Consider the following 25,004-nt stretch of genomic DNA (forward strand, 5'->3'; position numbering starts at 1 on the left):
ATGAAAATTTGTGAATTGGCAAAGAAGTTTGATCTACCGGAATTGTCGGTCAGAACAATTATAAAAGGCAAAGAAAAAATTCTCGAAGCTGTGAAAAATGCTCAATCTTTAAATTCAAACATCATTCGTAAACGTCACAGTATTATCGCTGAGATGGAAACAATGTTAAAATTATTGCGTAATAATCAAGTAAATGTGAAAAATTGTATAATAATACAGGCCTAATTTGTTATACATATGTATTATCTAAGATTTTATTAAACATTTTTTCTAAATTATTGTTTTCTTTAGTCTCCGGCCCCAATTAAAAATTATTTGTATGTATTTATATGCGAAATTATACCCCGACTTACGCGAATTCGACTTATGCGGTTACCGCTCGGTCCCACCTATCGCGTAAGTTCAGGGTATTACTGTATATAAAAAGTTTATTTCATTCATACATATAAATAAGTGAATTATAGTCTGATGTAAGCTATTATAATTTCTTACTATTTGATGATTAAATGTAATCATTTTGCATTTAAAGAATATAGTTTTTAAGTTATGACAAATTTTTATATATAATAGCAACCTTACTATAAATTTTTCATTAGGAAATAATACAATCTCTGAATAATTGCATATTTCTTTCAAAAATAATAAATTTATATTAATAGTTATATAAGTGAATAGAAATAAGTGATGTTAATAGAAGTTTTTAAATAAGTTTTACAATAAGTATTTTAAATCTGAAATTATTTTCTTAATTTGTTTTAGATGGATACTGAATGCAAAATGTAAAGATACACATTGGGATGTTCCATGGACAAATGAAGATGATTCTAAACTACTTAGAGGAATCTATGAATATGGTATGGGTAGCTGGGAAGCAATAAAGATGGATCCTAATATTGGACTTGGAGATAAAGTAATTAGTTTAAACATATTATATTGTATACTTGTTTATTTTTGGTAAATATGTGATATGTGATATAAGATTTAAATTTTGAAAAGATTTTTATTAGCATCTATAAAAATTAAATTTTAAACTGTAATATGAATTTTACATATTTGTATAAGAGCATTTAATAAAATAAATTATGAAGGTTGAAAATTTAGAAAAACTATAAATTATTAATTCCAATATCTCATTTTACTTACAATCAATGCCAACAATTTTATTTTTTCTGTTGATATGATTTCTGTTAATCATTTGACTATGTTAGACAAATTATTAAATCTACAAACTATAATGTTTTGCTAAAAATTTTACATTAATATTGAATCATTAACACATCTGAATTTATATATTTACATTTCTATTCGTAATTAATTATTATAATAATAATATAATTATGGTTTATGAATATAAGTAACATAAAAAAAAATGATATTGAAGAAAAGTTATACAGTAGAGCGTCGATTATCCGAAAGAATTCCAGTAAGCAAATTTAAATTTTTGCTAGTGCTGTGGCACTGCAATCTTTGCCTATATCTTTGGCTACTCCAATATTTTTTTCGTTGATGTGTGCGTTTTAGCTTGCAGCACTGGCACTTTTGTGTGGTGTTTTTCTGAGGACTGTGTGTCATGCTGAATCGAACGTTTTTGATACTAGATTAACTTCTAAAGTATAATTTTTTTTGTTTTTATATTTTTCAATGTATTTATTTTGTTTGTAAAAAATAAATTAATAATTTTTAATGATACAATAGCCACGATTATTATTTTAAAAAGTTTACATTAGGCTTAACATCGACGAAAATTCAACGCAAAGCGACACACAATGGAAAAAAAATTTCAACACAGGATGGGTTAATATATTTTTTCGTACATAATCGGTTATCTGAAAAATAAGTTATCCGAACGACCAGTCTTTAATTGATTCGGATAAACAACTCTCTACTGTAATACATTTGATAGATTATATTTAAAACTTACATGTATTAAAACATCCCATGATAAAACTTAGAATATATTTGTAGCATTAATTTTAGTAATATAACATATTAAATTTTCGTTGATTAAATTATAGTGAATAATAATACGATTCTAAATTTTTCAGATATTACCTGATGGTGAACAAAAACCTCAATCTAAAAATCTACAGACTCGAGCTGATTATCTTTTAAAAGTTCTAAAAAGAATTGTAGATCAACAAAAAGCTGGAGAGGTAAATTTTAATGTTGTAGTGATTAAGTATAAATATATATATATATTTAAATATGTTTGCCAAATAACTTTTAATTTATTTGTATTCAAATAATTTATATTAAGAAATTTTCATAGAATTTCATTAGTTTGTTTTAAAATAACCACTTGTCAATAGTTTTTCATTTTTATCAGAAAATTTAATATTGAATTTATTTCATAGATAGTTATTCACTTTCAAATTCTGTTTGAGACCAAAATAGTTGATCTATACTAATATTATAAAGAGGTAATGTTTGTATGTAAGTTTGTATGCAGCAGGTAATCTCCGAAACTACTCGTCCGATTTCAAAAATTCTTTCACCAATATTAAGAATGGAACTTCAGGGTGGACATAGGCTGTATATTATTCCGTTAAACATTCATATAAATTACATGATATCATCTATGGTTAAGGCTTTAATGTCCAACAGATGGCACTATGAGTATGATGCCCTAAGTTTGGTTTTCTGTGAGGCATTATGCTTTTCTGTGAAAATGAACTAAAGCAGATCATCATCTATCTATTTATATAAATAAAAATGTAATGTTCATTTGTTCCTACCAATTCCTTTGAAATTTTGACACAGCGCTGCATTCGAATACACACGTGTTTTTATATAATATAGGTGTCGAAATTCAACCTCGCTGAAGGGAGATGGTTAGGATTAAGGCTTACGGTAAAGAACTCTGCTTCTATTTATACTATTTTAGATGCGGGTTTTTGCGTTTTTGATTGCATTTTAACAGGGTACATCGACAGAATGTACACTAAGAAGAAATTTTTCGAAAAATCCCCCCCCCCACGGGGGAAGTGTTATAAATTTATAATAGATACATTTTGAGCCACAACAATGCGTGGCGGGGTCTGCTAGTTATGAAATAAATTCAGATGTGATACTATATATATGAAGTTTTTTATTAATGATGATTATTATTACAAGATTACTGTTTAATGAATAAAAAATGCTTATTATTTTTTATTATGGTTTTCTAATGAAAGATGTTGAATTATCTTTAAACTAAGAAATATTTTTTTGTTTTTAATTTGGTATGTAACAAACTGTTTTCTCTGGAATCCTAAGGTTTTGCAAAAGACATTTATTATAAATTTTTATTTTCACTAAAAATATTGAAAAATAAAAATTTTCAAACTATGTTATTTAACTATAAGTCTTTATAATTTAGAATACAAAAACAGCATTTTTTATCATGTGTCTTTTGATAAAATCTTTAAAGAAATTACCTAGTGTTCCACAAAAATAATACTCAGACTTTGAGTGTCCTGTAGTTGTTAAAAGTTGTAAAACTATTGGTATAAACAGGGTTCCTACACACTTGGAAAATCAGGGATTTTCATTAATGGTCAGAAAAAGTCAGGGAATTTGTTTCCTTGGTTGCTTTGTTGATTTTGTTTGCTGACAGTATGGCTGACAAAGTGTAGCTGTCTGCAGGCAGCAAGAAGTATTTTGGTACAATGTAACTTATGAAAACTGGTGCAGAATATTTTCATGATCCAAAATTTTACCCAAACATACACAAAATTTCCCCAAAATTATAGCGCACAAAATATACAAGCATACAACAACAATTGTTATTTTTAAATTTTAAAATACTTTTAGATTTTAAAACTTCTACATTAATTATGCAGTATTATAAATTAGAGAGAAAAATCTAATACACTTAATAATTTAACGTTAGAGTTAAAATATTTCAAAATTTTTTTTATTATCTCTCACAATTTACACTTTCAATTTGAGGGAAGGTGTTAATGAACTGATGAAAAAAATGATAACAATGAACCAAAAATGTTAAATAACTTAATATTAATTCAAATGATATTATTTATCATTTTATTTTAATAATTTTGATCATGTAACAAAACAATTTTATAAAGTTTGGGAATTTATTAAGGGACAAATTTATACTTTTATACATGGATTACACAGACAAAAAAGTCTGTGTAATCCATGTATAAAAGTATAAATTAATAATAAATAATGGCTTTGTTTTTTTTTTCTTTTCAAAGCCATGAAGTTTTACAGTTATTAGTTAATAACGGGATAAATTATTTTTGTTTAATAAAACATTTTAGTATTATGTAGTAGTATGACACACCATAATTCTATCTTTCTTATTTTATTTTTAATTTTGCTAATTCATTGATTATAAAAAGTTAATTAGAAAAAGTAACCAGTTAAAAAGTTGGAGAAGCAATAGTGTATGTGTGGAATAAGTCAAGTGATGTTTTATGTTGTTAATATGTCATACTGTAAGAGATGTGAAGGTCTGGGAATTTGTACGAAGTTGGTCAGGAAAAGTTGTGGAATTTAAAACAAAAATTTGAGTAGCAATCTTGTATATAATAGAAATATTAATTAAATATGTTTAGACTCATTGCGATAAACATTTAAATAATGTTTTTTTTATAAATTTGATTGCATAATCTGTTGACAGAATCATTGTATTTTTGATTTTTTTTTTAATTGAATCATTTTGAAAGCTAAAATGATCAATATTTTAGATAAAGTATTACTTTATAAATTATGTTATTGTTTTATTTATTATTTTGAGTCACTTTGTGCCATTCATATATGTAACATTAATCTAAATGTTTTAAAATAGCATAAAATTAATTTAGAAGAAGGGAAGTAAATATCACATTCAGATGTTTATATAATATAGAATGATTTATTATGATATTTCATATAAATGCGCTGAAAGAATTTTTAAAAAAATATAAATAACACCATACAGTAAAACTTGTCTAAATGGAACCTGAATAAAACAGAGACCTGCCAAAAACATCTTAATTAAATGTTAGTTGAACAGAAAACAAAAGTCAAAATGGAAGAAATTATTTGGAAGAATTTCTTCCATTTTGACTTTTGTTTTCTGTTTAAGTAACATTTAATTAAGATGCTTCATGGAACAACATTAGCACTAGATGAAATCATCAAAATTCATATCTTAGATGTTCTGGAAAGTCATTAAGGTATGTAGCAGCTGCAATAAACAGCTGTACAAAATGTTTTAACAAAAAAAGAAAATTATGGACAAATGAGATGTCCAGGAATAGATGCTAAACTGACATCATGGAACAAAAGACAGGTTTTCAAGCTGTTAACAGATGATGGAATATCTACAAGACAAATTGCAGCACAGATCCCTATCCAAGTATCTCATGTAACTGTGTGGAAATGCACAAAAGAAAATAAGAATGTTAAAATATTTAAAGATGAAATCAAAGCCAAAATTAATACTTAAGCATAAAAAAGCTAGAAAAGATTGGGCTAATAAAAATGTCATGGTCATTTTGATGGAGAGAAGTTGTTTTTATATATATATAGATGAAAATAAGTGGAATTTAAGTGGGCAAATGGATTGTCATATTATTAGCACAATCTGCAGAAAGAAGGAAAACCTCAAATGAATAGGCAACATGCTGGAGGATCTTTGATGGTGTGGACAGCATTTGGCTGGAATGGCAAAATAGACAATGTAATTATAGATGGAAATATGAATTCTCAAAAATACCAGGAACAACTATACAATAACCTTAACACATTTGGATCAATTATAGGAGGAAGCAATTGGAAATTTCAGCAGGATAATGTTCCAATTTACAACTCAAAATCAACAAAACAATGGTTTTTAAAGTTAAAAAAAATCAGTGTGATTGATTGGATCTCTAGAAGTCAACATAAATCCAATAGAAAATTTGTGGGACATCTTAACCAGAACAGTCTATAAAGAAAACAGGCAATATCAAATAGTAAATGAACTTAAGATTGTAATAATGGATGCCTGGGACTCAATCATACTTCAACAATTACAAAAACTTATCGATTCAATGCCAAATAGGGTGTTTAGTCTTATTGAAGCTAAATTTATTATTATTAAAATCACTTTAAATAAAAATTTTAACTAATGTACAGGTAACCCCCATCTAACACGGCACTTCTATAGCACAGATTCACTCTAACACAGTTCGAGAATTGGGTAAAACCCTCGTGCAATCAAAATGTAATAAATTTTCACATACTTAAGTACTAATAGTTCACAAAAATTATTATTTTCGTGAACTATTAGTACTTAAGTATGTAGATTTTCTTTTCCGCCTTCTGGTCAATACACGTAATCCTTCTCGAAACTTGTTTCAGTGTTGCTAGATCTCAACGCTTCTAATTTTGTGTTGCCAGATGTTTTCCCTTATTCCATAAGTGCTTTATTCTTCATAAGTGCTTAGCACCATATAAGGAAATTTATAAAGATCTTTTAACTAAAAAACAAGCAATCTAAATTAACATATTTTTTGCAAAAGGTAGAGCATGGATCTGAAGATAATGCAGAAAAATGCTCAGAGGATAAGGATATCTTGTCAAAAAGAAAACGCCCTCGGTTAATAGTGCTTAGTGATGATGAAGAAAACATTTAATTTATATTAATATGTATCGCGTAAGAAAATTTTAATAAAGATATTTATCTTAATTTTGAAAATATAATAGCATGTTTTTTTAATTTTTGGAACCTAACCCCCCCTTTTCTTACTAGTTCTTTGTTTCGTATAACACAGATTTGCATAACATGGCAATTTTTTGGAACATAACTCCCGTGTTATACTGGGATTACCTGTACTTTTGAATCTTTTACTGTTAAGAAATTAGAATTTTAGAATTTTATCTTAATTTTGCCAATTATCATTTTATATTGCTAAAAGTTTGTGTAGTATCATTGAATTGTCTGTAATTAATGATTTTTCAAGTTTGATTTTGAAAACGTTAACAATTTTTTTTTATACTCCAAAAAATTATTTGTACTTATAATTAATTAACAGATTAAATAATTTTAAATATTCATTAAATCTTGCTTTTAAGTAAACCTGATATATTAATTATTTTCTTTATTTCATTTTAGGAAAGACCAAAGAAAAATAGGAAAAGACGTATAGAAAAAATTCATCTGAGTAAACCTTTTGTTGAAATGGATGATAGTAATGATAGTCATTCTGGATCATCTGTGGTAAGAAACATGTGTTTTAATTTCATAATATAGTAATTGTAATAAATATATTATGAATTATTCTGTTGTAAAATACACTAATAAACTAATAGGAATTTGATTGTTCTGATTTATGACTAATGTAAAATAACAAATAGGATTTAGGATTTATCAACTAAACTTTAATAATAGTATTTGCATTTGTAAATTTAAATTAATCTTAAATAATTAATATAATTAATTAGTGACATTACAAAAATATAACTAGTTTTTATGTAGATTCATTCTTTATTTTTCAAGTTTTTAAATATTTATACAGAATAATTTTTAAATGGCATTCCTTCATGATTAAGATAATACTTTAGTTTTCACACAAAAATAAAACATTAATTACTTGTCAGTTTTAGAAAAAGAAAAAAAATTCTAACTTATGCAGCCTAAAAATAGTCTGTTGATTTAATTCAGTGGCATTGTTGTTTATTTTTATTATTAACATTAATTTTCTTTTTATGATTTTATTTACAATTTTTAGAAAAACTGAATGAAAATTACAAAAATATTTGTGATTTTTCTAATTTTTAAAAGATTATAAAATATTTTTATAAAGAAATAATAAAATTTATTAATTTATTAATNTGATTTGTATTTAAACATACAACCTTTCATAAAGTTCTTAGATAATCAAAGGTCACCTGCAAGAAATTTTTTTATAAATAGGAAAAACTGTCAGAAATAATTTTCACAACAGTAAATATTTTGAAAGATCAAACATAATTCTTACTTGATTCTTAAAAACAAGTATTTTAACTTTTAGTTTTAAATATTCTATTTATTGGTTAAGTAAATAGGTCATATAATAAACAATACATTTATAACTTCTTTAAAATAAAATTTTAAATTTTTGGATTAACTTAAAAAATTTATTTTGTAGATTCCTACAAAAGAAATGAAAAACAAGAATAGAACAAAAGCAGAGAAATATAAAACTGAAAGTAAATTAAAAGTTGAAGAAGAAATAAGTCCAATCTCCATTAAGGAATCAGATTCAAAAGCCATGAAAAGAAAAAGGAAGAGTGATAAATCAGGACGTAAAAATACCAAAGAAAAACATAAAAAGGTTTGTGATATTTTTCATATTATATATATATAGCTTGCACAATACTGAAATTGATGAAAATATTAAATGGTATAGTTCAATAATTTAATATTTTCATCAAATTCAGTATTGTGCAAGTTTACTTTTTGTAACTGTATTGAAAATAATTTTTTTATTCAATAACGTACTTCCTTAACCTGTTGTCGCACGCATGCACAGTCAAATAGAAATTGCATACCCACCGTCAATCTGGCACCAATTAAAAAAAATTAATTAATAAAAATTTAGTGTCAAAAAGTAGACAAAAAGTTACTTTACTCCAGTTTTATAATATGTTTGTAAATTCAGTCAAAAAATTTTAATGAAATTAAAATTTATTGAAGATTTTAATTTTTTAATATTAGAAGGTAATTAGCATAATCACAAGGTGTCATGTTTCATCTTTGCTCCTATTCAAGTTTATTGTCCTAGATACTGCCAATGTTTATTTTTACTTCTACTGATGTTTAGGGTTTTATTTCAACTTTGTCTTATTTGGTTACAGAAGGTGGGGGAGAGGTGTCACGTGATTGCTTACCTCACTTTTTACCACAGAAATTTCCTTACCTTGAAAGCTTTATTTTTTCTCGATTTTAATTATTATTAACTATTAATTTTTTTTTAATGGATTCTCATGTTTATGTGACCTTAGGGTCAGTGTCTCTTTGACACCAAGTCAGGATGTGACATCACCGAGTCTCACAGGACTCGGAAATCGTGACTTTGCATCACGCGAGTGGTAGCGGGTGAGTGGTTGGATTCAGAGTAGAGGTGAGGAGAGAGACGAGGAAGTGACTCACTCGGACTCCATAGTAACAAATAAATAACAATTTTAATTATAACAAATGAAAATACAGATATATTCGATTTCTGGCATAGCCCCTAATTATACTAGACCGTTCGAGAGAGAGAGTTTACAAACGAATTGCGGGTTGATAAATACCTTTCATTTGGGTCGAAGATCTGTGGTTAGATGACACTGTTGACGCCAATGGAATGTTCGATAGAATGATTCCGGATCTTGTTCGTTAGCAGGAGCCTGGAGGTGTGGAGGCACGGAAGTCAGGATGATATCCTTAAAGAGGCACGGAATTAATCCTGGAGTCTTGGTCTCAGTATAAATCCTGGAGGACGACTTTGGTGGACGTACATTGGAAGACGACTGACCTCTGGTGTTTTTTCCATTTTCTCTTGTTATTCCTCTTGGGTTTTTTCCATGAGGTCAGGTGGTTGTTGTTAAGGGTTTGGCGTCCAATATGGGCCCTCTATCGAAAGTTCCGGGTGACACATCGCTGACTAGCTGGATTTTCCTCAACAAGGAACCAACTCCATGGGAAATAAATTTTTATGGCTTTTAGCCTAACGCTCAAATTTAGATGATGGAATGTTTCAATAATTAAAATTTAAAATAATACTTTATTGTGGGTCTGTTCGTCCCTCACATCTATGTGTTATCTGAAGTTTAAGATATTTTTTTATTAAGTTTTATGCATTTATGTTTTTATTCTTCGATTTTTATATATAAAATATAATAAAATTCAAAAATTGGAAATGCTAAACTATAAGTGCAGTGTGTTTTACAATATTATTGCAAACAGATAGAGTAAATTATTTAATTTGATGTAACGCAGGGCTTCTTGAACTTTTTTTATTCGCAACCCCCCAAAAAAAATATATATATATCTTTATTTTATATATATATAAAATAAAGATATATACAAATTTGCAAAAACAATAATGGTGTACTTCCACAGTTTACTCTTGTGTTACAATGGAACAGAGACAACTGAATACACTGAAAAGCGACAAACTACACTAGTTCACACTACACTTAGTGTTGCTGAATCGTTGTCACACTGCACCAGAAATGACACAAAACGTGCCATTTTCAAACTCTCACAAATTATTTTTAATATTTTGCATTAAAATCTCACAACCCCAAGATTTCACTAAACGACCCCAAACGGGGTCACAATCCATAGTTTAAGAAGCCCTGATGTAACTGTGAACCACCGGGGAGGGAGTAGGTCTACCGATTTGACAACAGGTTGTTAAACCTTCTCACTGTCAGGATGGATGGAAGGTATTCTTTTTCCCGCTGTAACGGGCTTTAATGTTTCGGGTCGAGTGGCGGAGGGAGGAGTGCATCAGCAAGATGACAGGCGATATACGAGTAAACGAGGAGACAGAATTTAACAAAAAAAAAACAACGATTTATTAGCTACATATATATTACAATAACTACGGTCAAGGAAAAAATATAGGAGTCCCTAAAACGCGAAGGGCCGAGAGAGAGTTCACAAAAACTTTTTCCATATCTCTTGATGGTTTCCCTTATCCGGTAGGAAAATCGATTTGGATATCCAGGTGAACTGAATTCTTAGGACACAATTTTAAAAGTTTTAGGATATATTAGTCCATAGGAAATTTCGAGGAAACCTTTGTTTGGCGGCTGATGAACGACTCCCCCGAGAAGGGGAAGGAAGGGGTTTTTATAAGTTCGTCATGGGAGAATGGTCACGTGATGGCTTGTTGTGAGGTAAAAGGTATGCGGATGGGTCGAAGTTGTTCCCGGGACCATGCTAACTATCAACTTTGGAGTTGGAATGTGGGATTAGTTTCGAAATGGGCGGATGTTTACTTCAAACGAAAGGGGAGATTGGAATTTTTCCCCTTTTTTCCATTAGATTTTCAATTAGTTTTAAAGGAAAATTAAATTGGAGGGTTAGGAAACTGCGGAACATGAATCGGAAAATTCGGTAAAAATTCCGCATTTCACATAACACAAGACGCTCAAAATTGATTGCACATTAATCAGTATGGTGGCAGGACTCGATTCAATTACTTTTTCATTTAAGACATTCAACAAAGTGTGTTATTTTAATGCAATTTTTATATTTTTACTGATATGTATATAAATGCTCGACTATGATTATATTTTAGATTTCTACATTTTCTATACTGTCTAAAAGTATAAAATACTTGTGGGATTAAAAACAAATTTTCATTTATATTTTCTGAAATTTGATCTGGAAATGCAAAAACTAAACTTATCAAATATCAACTCACTATAAATAATTTCAACTTTGTCTTATTGATATCAGATTTGTTAAATTTCATGGGATTGTATTATTTTTCAAATTCAGAGTAGTAAAGCTTTGTTTATTTTCTCCTGTGAAAGTAATAGACTCTGCCAGTCCCCCACTGTGAACTACAATAAATAAATTGCTAATTTTTTTATTACTTTGTTTTCAAAAATTCTCTTCTTTATCAGTAATTGGTTGAACAACTAACAAATTGTTTTGTTTCAGATTTGACAACTAGTATTGCCAGTAATGAATTCTATATATTTAATAATTTAAGAAATATTTATAAAATTACCAAATAAATGTTTATTCACAATTACTAAATGATATTGCTACATTATGAACATGAATTTTAACTGTTGCAAAATTGAAAGTATTAGATTTCTTATCATAAAACTGATCGCGAGACAGCAGGGCAATAACACTGAAGCAAGAAAATCGCATTATCAAAAAAGCTGCAACGACTTATTTGAAATGTATGGTATTGGTCCTATCATTGAAACCAGGAGAAAAAGATATAATGTATAGCATTGTGGTAAAGGTTAAATATTCTACATAATTATTTTATTAAATCGCAATTGTTGCACATAACAATTGCTTCAGTACAGCACACTCACACTACAAGAGAATTTACTGCAGGTGGTGAAAAGGTATTGGTTTTCATAAAATTTCTCTGCAAGAAATGTCATAAACTTGAAAATTACTGTGGGAATTGCTTCAGAACATATCAGATGAGAAATACTAAAAAACTAACACTTCAACTGTTTTATTTTTAAGAAATTCAATAAAAAACCGTTATGTATCTGCTGGATACATACATTCCTAGATGCAGTTAATAAATGAAAATTCTTTAATTTATATATTACAGCTGCTCACATTTTTANTATAATTAGAAAATTAATTATTATTTTCATTTTTTAATTATATTTAGTTTTCTATGGATATTTGTATCAAAATTTACGGAATTTGATGCAAAAGAACTCTATAAGTCATATAAACATGCTGTTTTCATTTTTTAATTATATTTAGTTTTCTATGGATATTTGTATCAAAATTTACGGAACTTGATGCAAAAGAACTCTACAAGTCATATAAACACGCTGTTAAGAAAGATGAAGGAGAACATGATGAAGAAGAAGGAGAAAGATGAAGGAAAAGAAAAAGATAATGACAAAAATAAAGATAGAGAAAGTGAAAAAATCAAAACTTGTGATGAGGTATTTGTTATTTTTTTATTGTTTATATGTTTTNTTAATATTAATTTACAGTCCAGCCAACATAGTGTACATAGCCAAGTGTCTCCACATCCTAGTAAGTCTGAGAAATCAAGTCAGCCTCATACTGGATTCAATTCTAAATGGCCGACTGAAAATGATAAATCAGAGAAAAGTGAAAGATCAACATCAGGGAAAAGGACAGAAAGTGAAAAAAGTCGTAATGAAAGAAATCGTGATAGGTCAGATAGAGAGAAGAGAGACAGGTTTGTACTTCAAAAAATATTTTTTTATAAAATTAATAAATGCAGTATTTTATTACATATATACTATTCATATTATAAAAAAACAGTCAAGTTTTTACTAGTTTCTATTTAGGCTTATATAGAAATTATTTTACCACTTATTAATTTTTCTGTTTTAATCCAAATACATTAACACTTTAACAACTCAAGGTTGTTACACATAAAAATTTGTCATAATTTAAAAATTGTGTAATTTAAATGTAAAATAATCACATTAAATCATCAAATAGTAAGAAATTATAACAAATAGCTTACATCATACTATAATCACTTATTTATATGTATGAATGAAATAAACTTTTTATATACAGTCGCCTCAGTTTTCAAATTTAATTTGTTCCTAAAAATCGTTTGGAAATCGTTTCATTCTCAAACCAAAACAAATTTTCCCATAAGAAACAATATAAAATGGATTAATCCATTCCTGACCCCCAAAACAAAGCCCTTTTTTTAAACTCTATTTCATGCATAAAAATGCCTACAAATGCAATATAATATTATCTGTATCTATATACATTATATATATGTATATTAAAAGCAAAATGTTCTGTCACCACCAACTGAAACTGAAACCATCACTTTATAAAAAAGTGCTATAAATAGAGACTTCAGTCTGCTTGAATGAAATACAACCAAATCTGTCAAGACAAACAAGTATTTTATACACTTTCCAAATTATTGTGTTTCAATTGATTTGATTTTAATTTTGGTGTAAGGCCAGCTTTAATTATTATTTTGTTATTTTGAGTTTAATTAACTGGCTACCTAGTATTATAATATATATATTATATTATATTAGTAAATATTTGTAATTTAATTTAACTTAAGCATATTTAAACAAAAATTTTTAAATGCCATTTATATTACATGAATGTCAATTAATGTGGTTTTTATTAATTAATTTGATTTAAATTCAACTATGGCACATACTGAAAAACTGAAATAGTATTTTTCCTGTATGTTCATTGAAATGTAATTTAAACAAAAACAACATTGATGATTCATATTGTGACACAAGGTGATCTCAACATCTCTAACTTTTGAACCAGTAGTCGCATCATTGATTGGATGGGTCATCAACTTTCTTTAACATTGGAAATACAGGAAATTGACCATTGGTGGCCAAGTAGTTTGTTCAGGAACCAGGTTATTGTGTGCAACTGGGGCAAAAATTTGTTTGTAAACCAAATTGTTCAAAAGGACAGGAGGCCCAGATTAACTATATACAAACTTTTGGTTTGAACTGAAAGTCATTATGAATTCAAAAATTTTCTGCTGAATAGAGTTAGTTAGATGATTGGCACAGCTATTACTAATAAGAAGAGTATGATATATAGAGGCAAGACATTATTAAAAAAAAAATTGAGAAAATTGTGATGAAAAATTGCAGTGCGGCATTGTGACAATTCACAATAAATAATTGCTTGTTTGGATTTAAATTACTAGTATTTGTCCAAAATATTTTAAATAATGTTATTTCATTAATGCTTGATTTAAATATTCATGAATCACAATTTTCTTTTTTGTTTCTNTAAAATCTGATAAACAACTATTAAATATATATATAATTCATATATTACATTTTTATAAAGTATCAATTAGTAATAAATTTTTGATTGCTCCAGACTTCAAACTGCTCTTGGGGAAATGATGACAGAAATTTCTCCATGAATTTTCTGCCACGTGTTGTTTTTCCCTATTTATCAAATTTATTTTGTATCTCTATTCATCTATTATTGGGTGAGTTTTAATTAAGAGTAGTAAAACAGTTTGCTCTTTTTCTGAAAAATTTTTTGCAAACTTTACTACACATCATTCATATTTTCTGATGTCATCACAAGAATGTCAATTAATTAAAAATTTCAAAATTGCAGGGAAAAGCAACTTTAAATGTAACAATACCCGTTAACCCTTTGCCACTGCCATCTTGTTTACATTAATTTTGTAAACTGTCCAAAGGCAATATAGGTCAGTCAGGCGATATTATTTTAAAAATTCACCAAAAATCAAATTATTATTATATTCATATGAAAAAAATTACATACATTTATTAATATCTTTTGTTTTAAATGTGATATTTTTCAATACATTTTATTAGAGAAATTTATAAGAAAAAAATTGCCAATAAAAAAAATAAAATGTCAGAACTGAACGGCATAACTTGAGTATTTATAACACATTGACATATTATAGCTAAATAAACTTATTATAGTGATATTATTTCATGAATATGCTAAAAATGAAATAAAAAATTATCAGAAAAAATAAATTAAGAAAAAACCATTAATTAAAATTTTTTAACCCTAGATAACTAAACTTTAATTTTAGTTACATTATAACTACACATTCATCGAGTGGACTACGCATTAAAACACGTTAATATCAACAAAATTGTTTAATAAAAATAGGAACTTGTTACATGGCATAATATTGATAGTATGGTTAAATAGGAACTAAATAAGGACAAAATATTTAGGAAATAAGATTACATGCAGTTGCTACATATGTTAACATTATGGAGGCCGCAAAACGCATTTTTGCATTTAATGCAACAGTGTTTTGTCATTCGTCAAGCTTTCGATAGACATAAATAGTATATATTACGCGGATTCGATACAGAATGACTAGGAGCTTCTACACTGGGCACATCACCTAGAATATCCTGTATCATGGTTCTGAGATCATGCCTCAAAGGCACTATCTGTAACCGCTGTTGTAGCTGGGGCTCCATGAGTTTGTTTCTCATCTTCGTAAAGAAATCTTACCGGGACATCGCAGTTTTTTTTTCTAACGTTATTAGAGACATAGATAGCATAGCTGTTGATTGCTAATAGGTTTAGCATATTATAAAATATGCATGGTGGCCACCTTTTGGGTTTGACTCATATTTGAACACATTTGATTTACTGTGTCTACCGCAACCTTTGTACTATTATAAAAATGTATTATTTGTGGTTTTCCTGTATTTTCATCAATGTTAAGTTGACCATGAATAGTCGACAAAGCATAAATAACTTTATTTGACTTGGCTTTGTACGAAAGTAATGTCTTATTGCCGTCATAACAAAACATTGAAGTACCAACAGCGCGTGATTTAGAATTTTTTAATTTTTCAGGAATTTCTCTTTTGTTACTTCTAAGAATGCCAGCTAAGGTCAAATTATAAGGTGACTTCAATAGTTCATCTGTCAAAGATACAGATGTGTACCTGTTATCCATAGTAGTGTTATAGTTTGTTTCATGTAAAATAGATGTTATTTCCTTTATGAAAAACGTAGCCAATATTTGTTTCTGAGGATCAGTACCTTTTCCCAAATAGGGAATGGCATTTATCACGTACTAACTGTTTACATCTGCAGCCATAACAATGTACATAATGTACATGACTTTGCAACAAAGTTACAGTAGAGCATCGATTATCCAACTCAATTGGGGACTCAGGTTGGTCGGATAACTGAAAAAATCAGATAACCGAAAATAATGAAAAAAATACATTATTACTATAGTATATTATATATTAGTATATCCCATGTAATTAGTATATTAGTATATCACTATTAACCAACTTCGCGTTGAATTTTCATAGTTGTTAAGCCTAACAAATTTTTTTTTAAAGTAATAATCGTCGCTATTGTATCATTAAAAATTCTTTTAAAATTATTTTATTGCTCACAAAACAAACAACCACTCATAATTAGAAAATTAAGTCTCGTTTAAATGCTGGCCACCCTTCAATAGTCGAGTCGTGTTGCCAGCTAAGACACGCAAAAATTTAACAAAAATAATATTAAAGTAGCCAAGACATAGCCAAATATTGTAACCCCACATCACTAGCGGACATTTGAAATTTGCTGACTAGAACGGTCGGTTAACTGAAGTGACGATTAATTAGGGGTCAGATAATCGATGCTCTACTGTACATAGTAACTAAACTTTCGTCGAGCAGACTACAAGATAACCATAAGTCAATTTCTAATTGATGTGTGAACACAGTTACATCACACACGGCACTGTTTATTCAAATTATTAAGGCAGAAAAAGAATGACCGGCAGGAAGCACGGGAAAGTTTCTGAATTTCACTTTTGAGCGGAGGTGTGTTGTCGTGTGGACGAATGATTAGTTATCAAAGCACCACCTGGAGAAAAATATGTAAAACAGACAATAGACAAAATGGTGCCATCAAGTGCTGACATCTGTTGTCACAATAAATTTTATAAAAACCGATTTTTACTAGGGTGACGATGAATTGGTACCCTCAAAGTTTTGCTTGANTTTATGCCGTTGAAATAGATAAATAATAAAAAAAATTAAAACATTTTGTCGGTTTTGTTTACACGTTTATTGGGCCGCATTGGAACTTGCCTTGGGCCACATGCGGCCGGCGGGCCGCGGGTTGGACACCCCTGCTATAGAGGTATTGTGTACAGTACATCATTTTATTGTTACAGTATATTGTGTACAATATATCGTTGTACCGTTACAGAATATTATATATTGTAACATTATATCGTTATGTACAGTATCGTTACATTGTTAATATATTGTAATTATTGTCATTTACAGAAAGTTGTGCTACAGTTGACATTACAACTATAATTATTACTGGATAAAAAGCAATGAAAGCGTTATTCAAAAAGTTAATTAAAAAAAATCAAAGCTAATTTAAACAATTTCCTAAATAAATATTTTAAGTATAATTAATGAATTTTAAAATTTATCTTAAACAATTAATTTGATTTAAAATATTAATAATTTCAGAGCTGAATGGGACACTGATACAGTATTCAAAAAGAAAATAATTTAATATAATTTAAATTAATTTACATGAAATTTTATTATACAAATACAAAAAAAATGTTATAAATTAAAAATTCAATAATACTGTGATTTTTTTAAAAATTAGAAAAATCCTTGATCAATATTGAATCAGATCGATCCTGATTGTAAATTATTTTTAATATAATGTGTATATATTTAATTATAATTAACAAATAAATAAACTAACGATAATGATTACAATTATAACAATCGATTATCAATTATTAAATTATTTTTTTAAAGACTAATCACGTTAATAACTTTGTAATCTCGGACGTTACGAATAATAATAATTTCGATTTTAAGAAATTGAATTTAATTAATCCGGATTTAGGTGAAAGTTTTTAATTAAAAAGTTTGAAAAATCAAAAGATTTTAATTGAAATTTTAATTAAATCTATTTGATTTAAAGAAAATTCCCTCCTTCCCTATCTTCCCTTTTACCTCGTGCAAAAGATATTTTCGTAGATGATCAAATTATTTAAATAAATTGTTTAAAAAATAACATATATATATGAAAATATAGATCGCAAAATGGCGATCGATTGATCAATACTTCAGATCGATACGATTTTTTTTTCACTCTTTTAAATATAATTTGATGTATCTTAATTGAGTTGGTTTCATCAGTTTCAAACGTATCTATACAATAGGTATCTTATCTGTTATGTATCGATTTTAAATAATTAAAATTTCGATATCGATTAATCGATCGTGCTGATCGTTTCGATAATCTTCCATTTTTAAATTTAGTTTATTGGTAAATTTTCGGAATTTTTTCTTTTAGTGAATCAAGTCTTTTAATATAAACTAGTCGATTCTAATCGATCCTGATCGAACCAGGTAAATTCGTCCGATTGGCTATGGCATGAATTAATCATTGGTAACATTTTTCGGGTTTTATTTCATTAAATTAAGCCATTTGAACATATACTGATCGATTCTGATTGATCTTGATCAATCTCTGACGAGTTAATCTATTGTGTTTTCCATTCGGTAACATATCATTTTTAAATTTAGGTTATTAGTAAATTTCCTGAATTTCTTTTTAGTAAATTAAACTTTTTAATTTAAACTGAACGATCTGATCGATTCTGATCGATCTATTCGGAAACTTAGTTATAATGCGTAATTTGATGGATTTTAAGCTAACTTATAATTATTTCATGATGAATTGGGTGAAATTCAATGTTTTGAAACAAAAAATTACTCATATTTGCCCAGAGTTGCTGAATTTTCTCTAATAAATTAAGCTTATTATTTAATGAATATTGATCAATCATGAGTGATCCACTCATAAATTATCACTTATTTATGAAAAAGGATATGGTAATACCACATTTTTATGACAAATGACGTAGAGATCAAGGCATTCTAAAAGAAAAAGTTTGCAAATTTGGGCGGAGTCTCTTCATTAATAGCCACTTTAAGTGATCTTAATGCAATTATTAGCTTAATTACTGCTCTTATTAAATAAATTAATCAATCTGAATAAATGTGGAAAGTAATTATTATGTTTGAGCGGAGTAAATCCTTACGCTAGACTTAAATTTTATAGGCATGAGCCAATTTCTGTAATCTTCCAAAAATTGCATCGAGCCTAATGTTTAATTAGACGAAAAAAATTCATCTGAAACCAAAATTTTAATCAAAATTCACTTCTAATTTGTTTACGTAAGTATATTATTAACTGAAATTTAGTCAAATTGGACGGAGCAACATATCAATTTTAAAAAATGGTAAATATCACAAGGTTACATTTTTTATTCACTACGAAACTTTCCAAATAAAATAAAATATATTTTTAAAACAATTTCTATTTTTCATATTGGGCGGAGCAAGATATTTAATGGTGTAAAATTTGTAATATAGCAGTCTAATCGTTAATTAAATGATGTATTTGAAAAACTACACTCAATAATTCCGACTCTAAAGTTCCTGAATTGGGCGGAGCAGCGTATTTACCGAAACAAAATAAAATTATAAATTTACCAAACTTAAAAGTTATCACTAAAATTTTCTAAGTAGCATGCAATATATAATTTAAGCATTCCTAAACGGTTCAGATTGGGCGGAGCAAGTTCTTTAATAAATTAAAATTCGTAATTATAAAAAGCCAAATTCTTAATCGAGCGTTAAATTATGAGATTACAGTATAACCGATATGGTATTTTTACTCTAATATTTTTAAATTGGGCGGAGTAGGGTATTATTAATCACTGAAATCTCTGATTTTGATAAATTTTATATTTAAATTAGTGTAATAATTACATTAAATAATGCATAAAACAATAAAGTTGCTAAATTGGGCGGAGCAATTTAGCAACTCTATAGTTAAAATAATATTGCTTTGAAATTAAAATTCTTTTCGCCCAAATTATACGATTTTGTAAATCAACGTAATAATGATTTTAAATAGCTTAAGATATGAATTTGAGCGGAGCATTAATGTTTTAATTAACTTTAAAATTTAAAATTTACATTTAAACATTATTAAATAAATAAATAAATAAAAATCTCTCTCTGTGTCTCTGTCATTAAATATTTTATTGATAAAGAGATACTAAATCCAGTTATTATGGCTTTTACTTTTATAAAATTTTAAATATAATTAATTTATGAGTCAAAAATATGTATAAATATTAATGAAGGAATCGACTCTAATGAATAAAATCCCTTCCTTGGTTCATTATAATAATTCTAAATTATTATTAATTAGTTATTGTTTGTAACTGCGAACATCAATTTTATAAATGAAGTTTAATTGACCGAAACGAATGCCCGTATTGAGTTTAAAATATATTTATTTTAATTGCAAAATAGCATTATTCAAATTTCATCGATCCCGTGTTAGGCGGGTCTTACCTATTCACAATTGTATTATTACTACATTCCACCTCCCAACTGCGACCAACATCTCAGGAACATTTCTTTTTATCTAACAACCTCCAAACAATGGCCATCTCCAAATTTTTTACCTTTCCCTCACTGTCCGTTGTTCAGAGGTTTATTCGTATTATCATTACCTATTAGTAAATATTTGTAATTTAATTTAACTTAAGCATATTTAAACAAAAATTTTTAAATGCCATTTATATTACATGAATGTCAATTAATGTGGTTTTTATTAATTAATTTGATTTAAATTCAACTATGGCACATACTGAAAAACTGAAATAGTATTTTTCCTGTATGTTCATTGAAATGTAATTTAAACAAAAACAACATTGATGATTCATATTGTGACACAAGGTGATCTCAACATCTCTAACTTTTGAACCAGTAGTCGCATCATTGATTGGATGGGTCATCAACTTTCTTTAACATTGGAAATACAGGAAATTGACCATTGGTGGCCAAGTAGTTTGTTCAGGAACCAGGTTATTGTGTGCAACTGGGGCAAAAATTTGTTTGTAAACCAAATTGTTCAAAAGGACAGGAGGCCCAGATTAACTATATACAAACTTTTGGTTTGAACTGAAAGTCATTATGAATTCAAAAATTTTCTGCTGAATAGAGTTAGTTAGATGATTGGCACAGCTATTACTAATAAGAAGAGTATGATATATAGAGGCAAGACATTATTAAAAAAAAAATTGAGAAAATTGTGATGAAAAATTGCAGTGCGGCATTGTGACAATTCACAATAAATAATTGCTTGTTTGGATTTAAATTACTAGTATTTGTCCAAAATATTTTAAATAATGTTATTTCATTAATGCTTGATTTAAATATTCATGAATCACAATTTTTTTTTTTTTTTGTTTCTTCAATTATATTAAACAAAAATAAAAAATCTAGTATTAATATAATCAATCAGATTTTGTTAAGTTTAAAAATGAAATTGTTGGTACAAACAACTTTATATAAATCAACTTTTTGTTAAATTAATTTTTTAGCCATGCAGATAAAAGTAGTAATTATTCGAGAGAGAAAGGAAGTCCATTACAGAAAGGTACTCCTAATAGTTATATGTTATCATCATATCGAAATTACAACCAAGGTTCATCAAGTGGAATGGGTGATAGATGGATGCATGGCAATTCTTCACAATCATGGGATCATCATAAAGACAGGTAAGATAAGTCTAGTTGATGTATATATATTTAATTTAAAATAATTAAAGACTTATAATAAAAGTAGAAAAGTGTATTAACATTAAGATGCTGATACATCTTGTTTATTTAGTCAAAGTGACATCTTAATTATTAATTTATTGTGTTTTGGTTTACATTTTATATCTAACTAACTATAACATTTATATTAATTAATAAATGGTTGGCAGTGACAAATATTTGATATCTCATTTTGAAAAATAGTTTGTATAAAGAAAGTCTAAATGCCTTGTTCACAGTATTATTAATAATTTTTTAAAATACTGAGCTAAGTCTGGGATGTAGGTGGGATGGTGCAGAACATCCCATTTAAAATGTTTAAGCTGATATGAGAATGCACACTATTATAAGGGAGCATAACATTCTTAGACAAAATGCCATGCCACCTGTTTTGATTGGCCCACATAGCCTATCACATTGTCACCTTATGGTACAATCACAAAGTTCCAGAACATCTTGAAATATTCTGTTGTATGTTATAGTGAAGCAAGAAGTTCCTCCTATTGCTATTTAGGCACTTGTCCCACTAAAGACACCAGGTGCCTGATATCTTTCATATAGAATTTGTGTGGTGTTGACCTCTACTGACAAAACTTGCCTATTGTTACATCCTCCTTTTTTAACAAAACAAAGATGAAATGTTAGCCTACATGTTAAAATGTCTGATTTAAAGACAGTTATTAAAGCTAACAAGTTAAACCTTTAAGGTACTGACAGTTTTACTAAACCTGGTCTTGCCACCAGATTTGGCATCAAGTGTTTGATATCTTTCTCATAGAATTTATGTAATTACTATGAACCAATTGTATCAATGCTTCCTTAACCTTGTCATCCAATGTGAATTCTCATCACTTCAATGGTGTTTTTTATTGGGCCAAATACATGAAAATCATATAAGAAAGGACAGTAGGAAGAATGGAACTATGCTTCTCCACTACATTTCCTCAATAGATCCTCCACAGATTGTGCCATATAGGGTCATGCATTAACATGCAGGAGCATCACTCCATCAGTGAAGGACTGGACATTTTGATTTCATGTTCTGTGGGGCTTCAGGTGCCTCACAGTAACTTGCTGCATTGATGGTGGATCCTTCTGGAAGAAATTTGAAAGTTAGAAAAGAACATTGACATAACTTTTTGTGTATTTTGTTGAAAGACCTTTGGCTTTTTCTGTGTCTACTGATGGGTTGCATGCAGCAATGAAATCCTCACGTGTTTTTAAGTAATCATACCAAGTGTTCTGGATCTTTTGACTATACCATATAATACAATAGTTTATTACTTTTATATGGGCATTGTATTGTATATTAGTAATGTTTTGGATTTATATTAATATTAAAACAAATTATAATATTCCTCATTTAGAATAATGGCAGATAGGCTCCTAATAACATTTTTCTACAGAATGTCTAATTTTCAGGAATGGAGTATTGATGTTAAGCATGGAATGGCTGTATTATTAATTTTATAATTACAGTCTGTTTCAAAATTATAAACACACCCAACTTTTTTCAGTAACAAAAACATTAACAATTGTAATGTATTTGTTTAAATTGATATATTACTATAATATTTTCTGAAATTTTTAGAGCAACTTGACAATTACAAAAAAAATTATTGCAGATTTTCAATNTCTGTCAAAGATACAGATGTGTACCTGTTATCCATAGTAGTGTTATAGTTTGTTTCATGTAAAATAGATGTTATTTCCTTTATGAAAAACGTAGCCAATATTTGTTTCTGAGGATCAGTACCTTTTCCCAAATAGGGAATGGCATTTATCACGTACTAACTGTTTACATCTGCAGCCATAACAATGTACATAATGTACATGACTTTGCAACAAAGTTACAGTAGAGCATCGATTATCCAACTCAATTGGGGACTCAGGTTGGTCGGATAACTGAAAAAATCAGATAACCGAAAATAATGAAAAAAATACATTATTACTATAGTATATTATATATTAGTATATCCCATGTAATTAGTATATTAGTATATCACTATTAACCAACTTCGCGTTGAATTTTCATAGTTGTTAAGCCTAACAAATTTTTTTTTAAAGTAATAATCGTCGCTATTGTATCATTAAAAATTCTTTTAAAATTATTTTATTGCTCACAAAACAAACAACCACTCATAATTAGAAAATTAAGTCTCGTTTAAATGCTGGCCACCCTTCAATAGTCGAGCCGTGTTGCCAGCTAAGACACGCAAAAATTTAACAAAAATAATATTAAAGTAGCCAAGACATAGCCAAATATTGTAACCCCACATCACTAGCGGACATTTGAAATTTGCTGACTAGAACGGTCGGTTAACTGAAGTGACGATTAATTAGGGGTCAGATAATCGATGCTCTACTGTACATAGTAACTAAACTTTCGTCGAGCAGACTACAAGATAACCATAAGTCAATTTCTAATTGATGTGTGAACACAGTTACATCACACACGGCACTGTTTATTCAAATTATTAAGGCAGAAAAAGAATGACCGGCAGGAAGCACGGGAAAGTTTCTGAATTTCACTTTTGAGCGGAGGTGTGTTGTCGTGTGGACGAATGATTAGTTATCAAAGCACCACCTGGAGAAAAATATGTAAAACAGACAATAGACAAAATGGTGCCATCAAGTGCTGACATCTGTTGTCACAATAAATTTTATAAAAACCGATTTTTACTAGGGTGACGATGAATTGGTACCCTCAAAGTTTTGCTTGATAATGGGGGGTAACGATTGATTGGTATTTTCGGAGGCAAAGGGTTAATCCATTGCTGCTACTTGTTTCTGAAAAGCAATTTAGGTCACATGTTACAAGACCACAGTTTTAATCTTAGGCCTCTGATTAGTCAATTTTCATTTCTATAATCAGTTCATTGAATTCATAGTTTTTCATACCAATTAAAATGATGAAAACATTTTCAATATTCAGGAAAAGGTCTTTATTTTGAAAACTGTAAAATATTCTTTTTTCAAACAGTTATAACTATTATAACAAAATAAAGTTTGAATCCTCAAAAAGTTACATATTTAATCTTTATCGCTAATTATGAATGTTTTATATTCAATTGAAAAACTTTTTTAAATATAGGTATCCCTTGCTTAATGCAGGATTTGATTAATGTGCAAAATTAATTGTGGCAATTCCTTTATATA

The 25,004-nt window shown here is 28.2% G+C and overlaps 1 protein-coding gene across 1 annotated transcript in view; it reads left to right on the top strand.

Moving 5' to 3' along the window:
- The window catches only part of LOC111613759 (chromodomain-helicase-DNA-binding protein 1-like), a 97,577-nt gene that overhangs the window by 59,450 nt on the left and 13,123 nt on the right, over positions 1-25,004 (top strand). Inside the window, 8 exon segments of the mRNA XM_023355106.1 lie at positions 760-910; positions 2,046-2,153; positions 7,088-7,192; positions 8,103-8,288; positions 12,426-12,524; positions 12,526-12,609; positions 12,661-12,872; positions 21,630-21,806. Coding sequence (XP_023210874.1) covers positions 760-910; positions 2,046-2,153; positions 7,088-7,192; positions 8,103-8,288; positions 12,426-12,524; positions 12,526-12,609; positions 12,661-12,872; positions 21,630-21,806 — 1,122 coding nt within the window.

The sequence above is a fragment of the Centruroides sculpturatus genome, unplaced genomic scaffold (genome assembly GCF_000671375.1).
Source record: "Centruroides sculpturatus isolate CEXI.00-Female unplaced genomic scaffold, Cexi_2.0 scaffold1673, whole genome shotgun sequence".
Lineage (NCBI taxonomy): Eukaryota > Metazoa > Arthropoda > Arachnida > Scorpiones > Buthidae > Centruroides > Centruroides sculpturatus.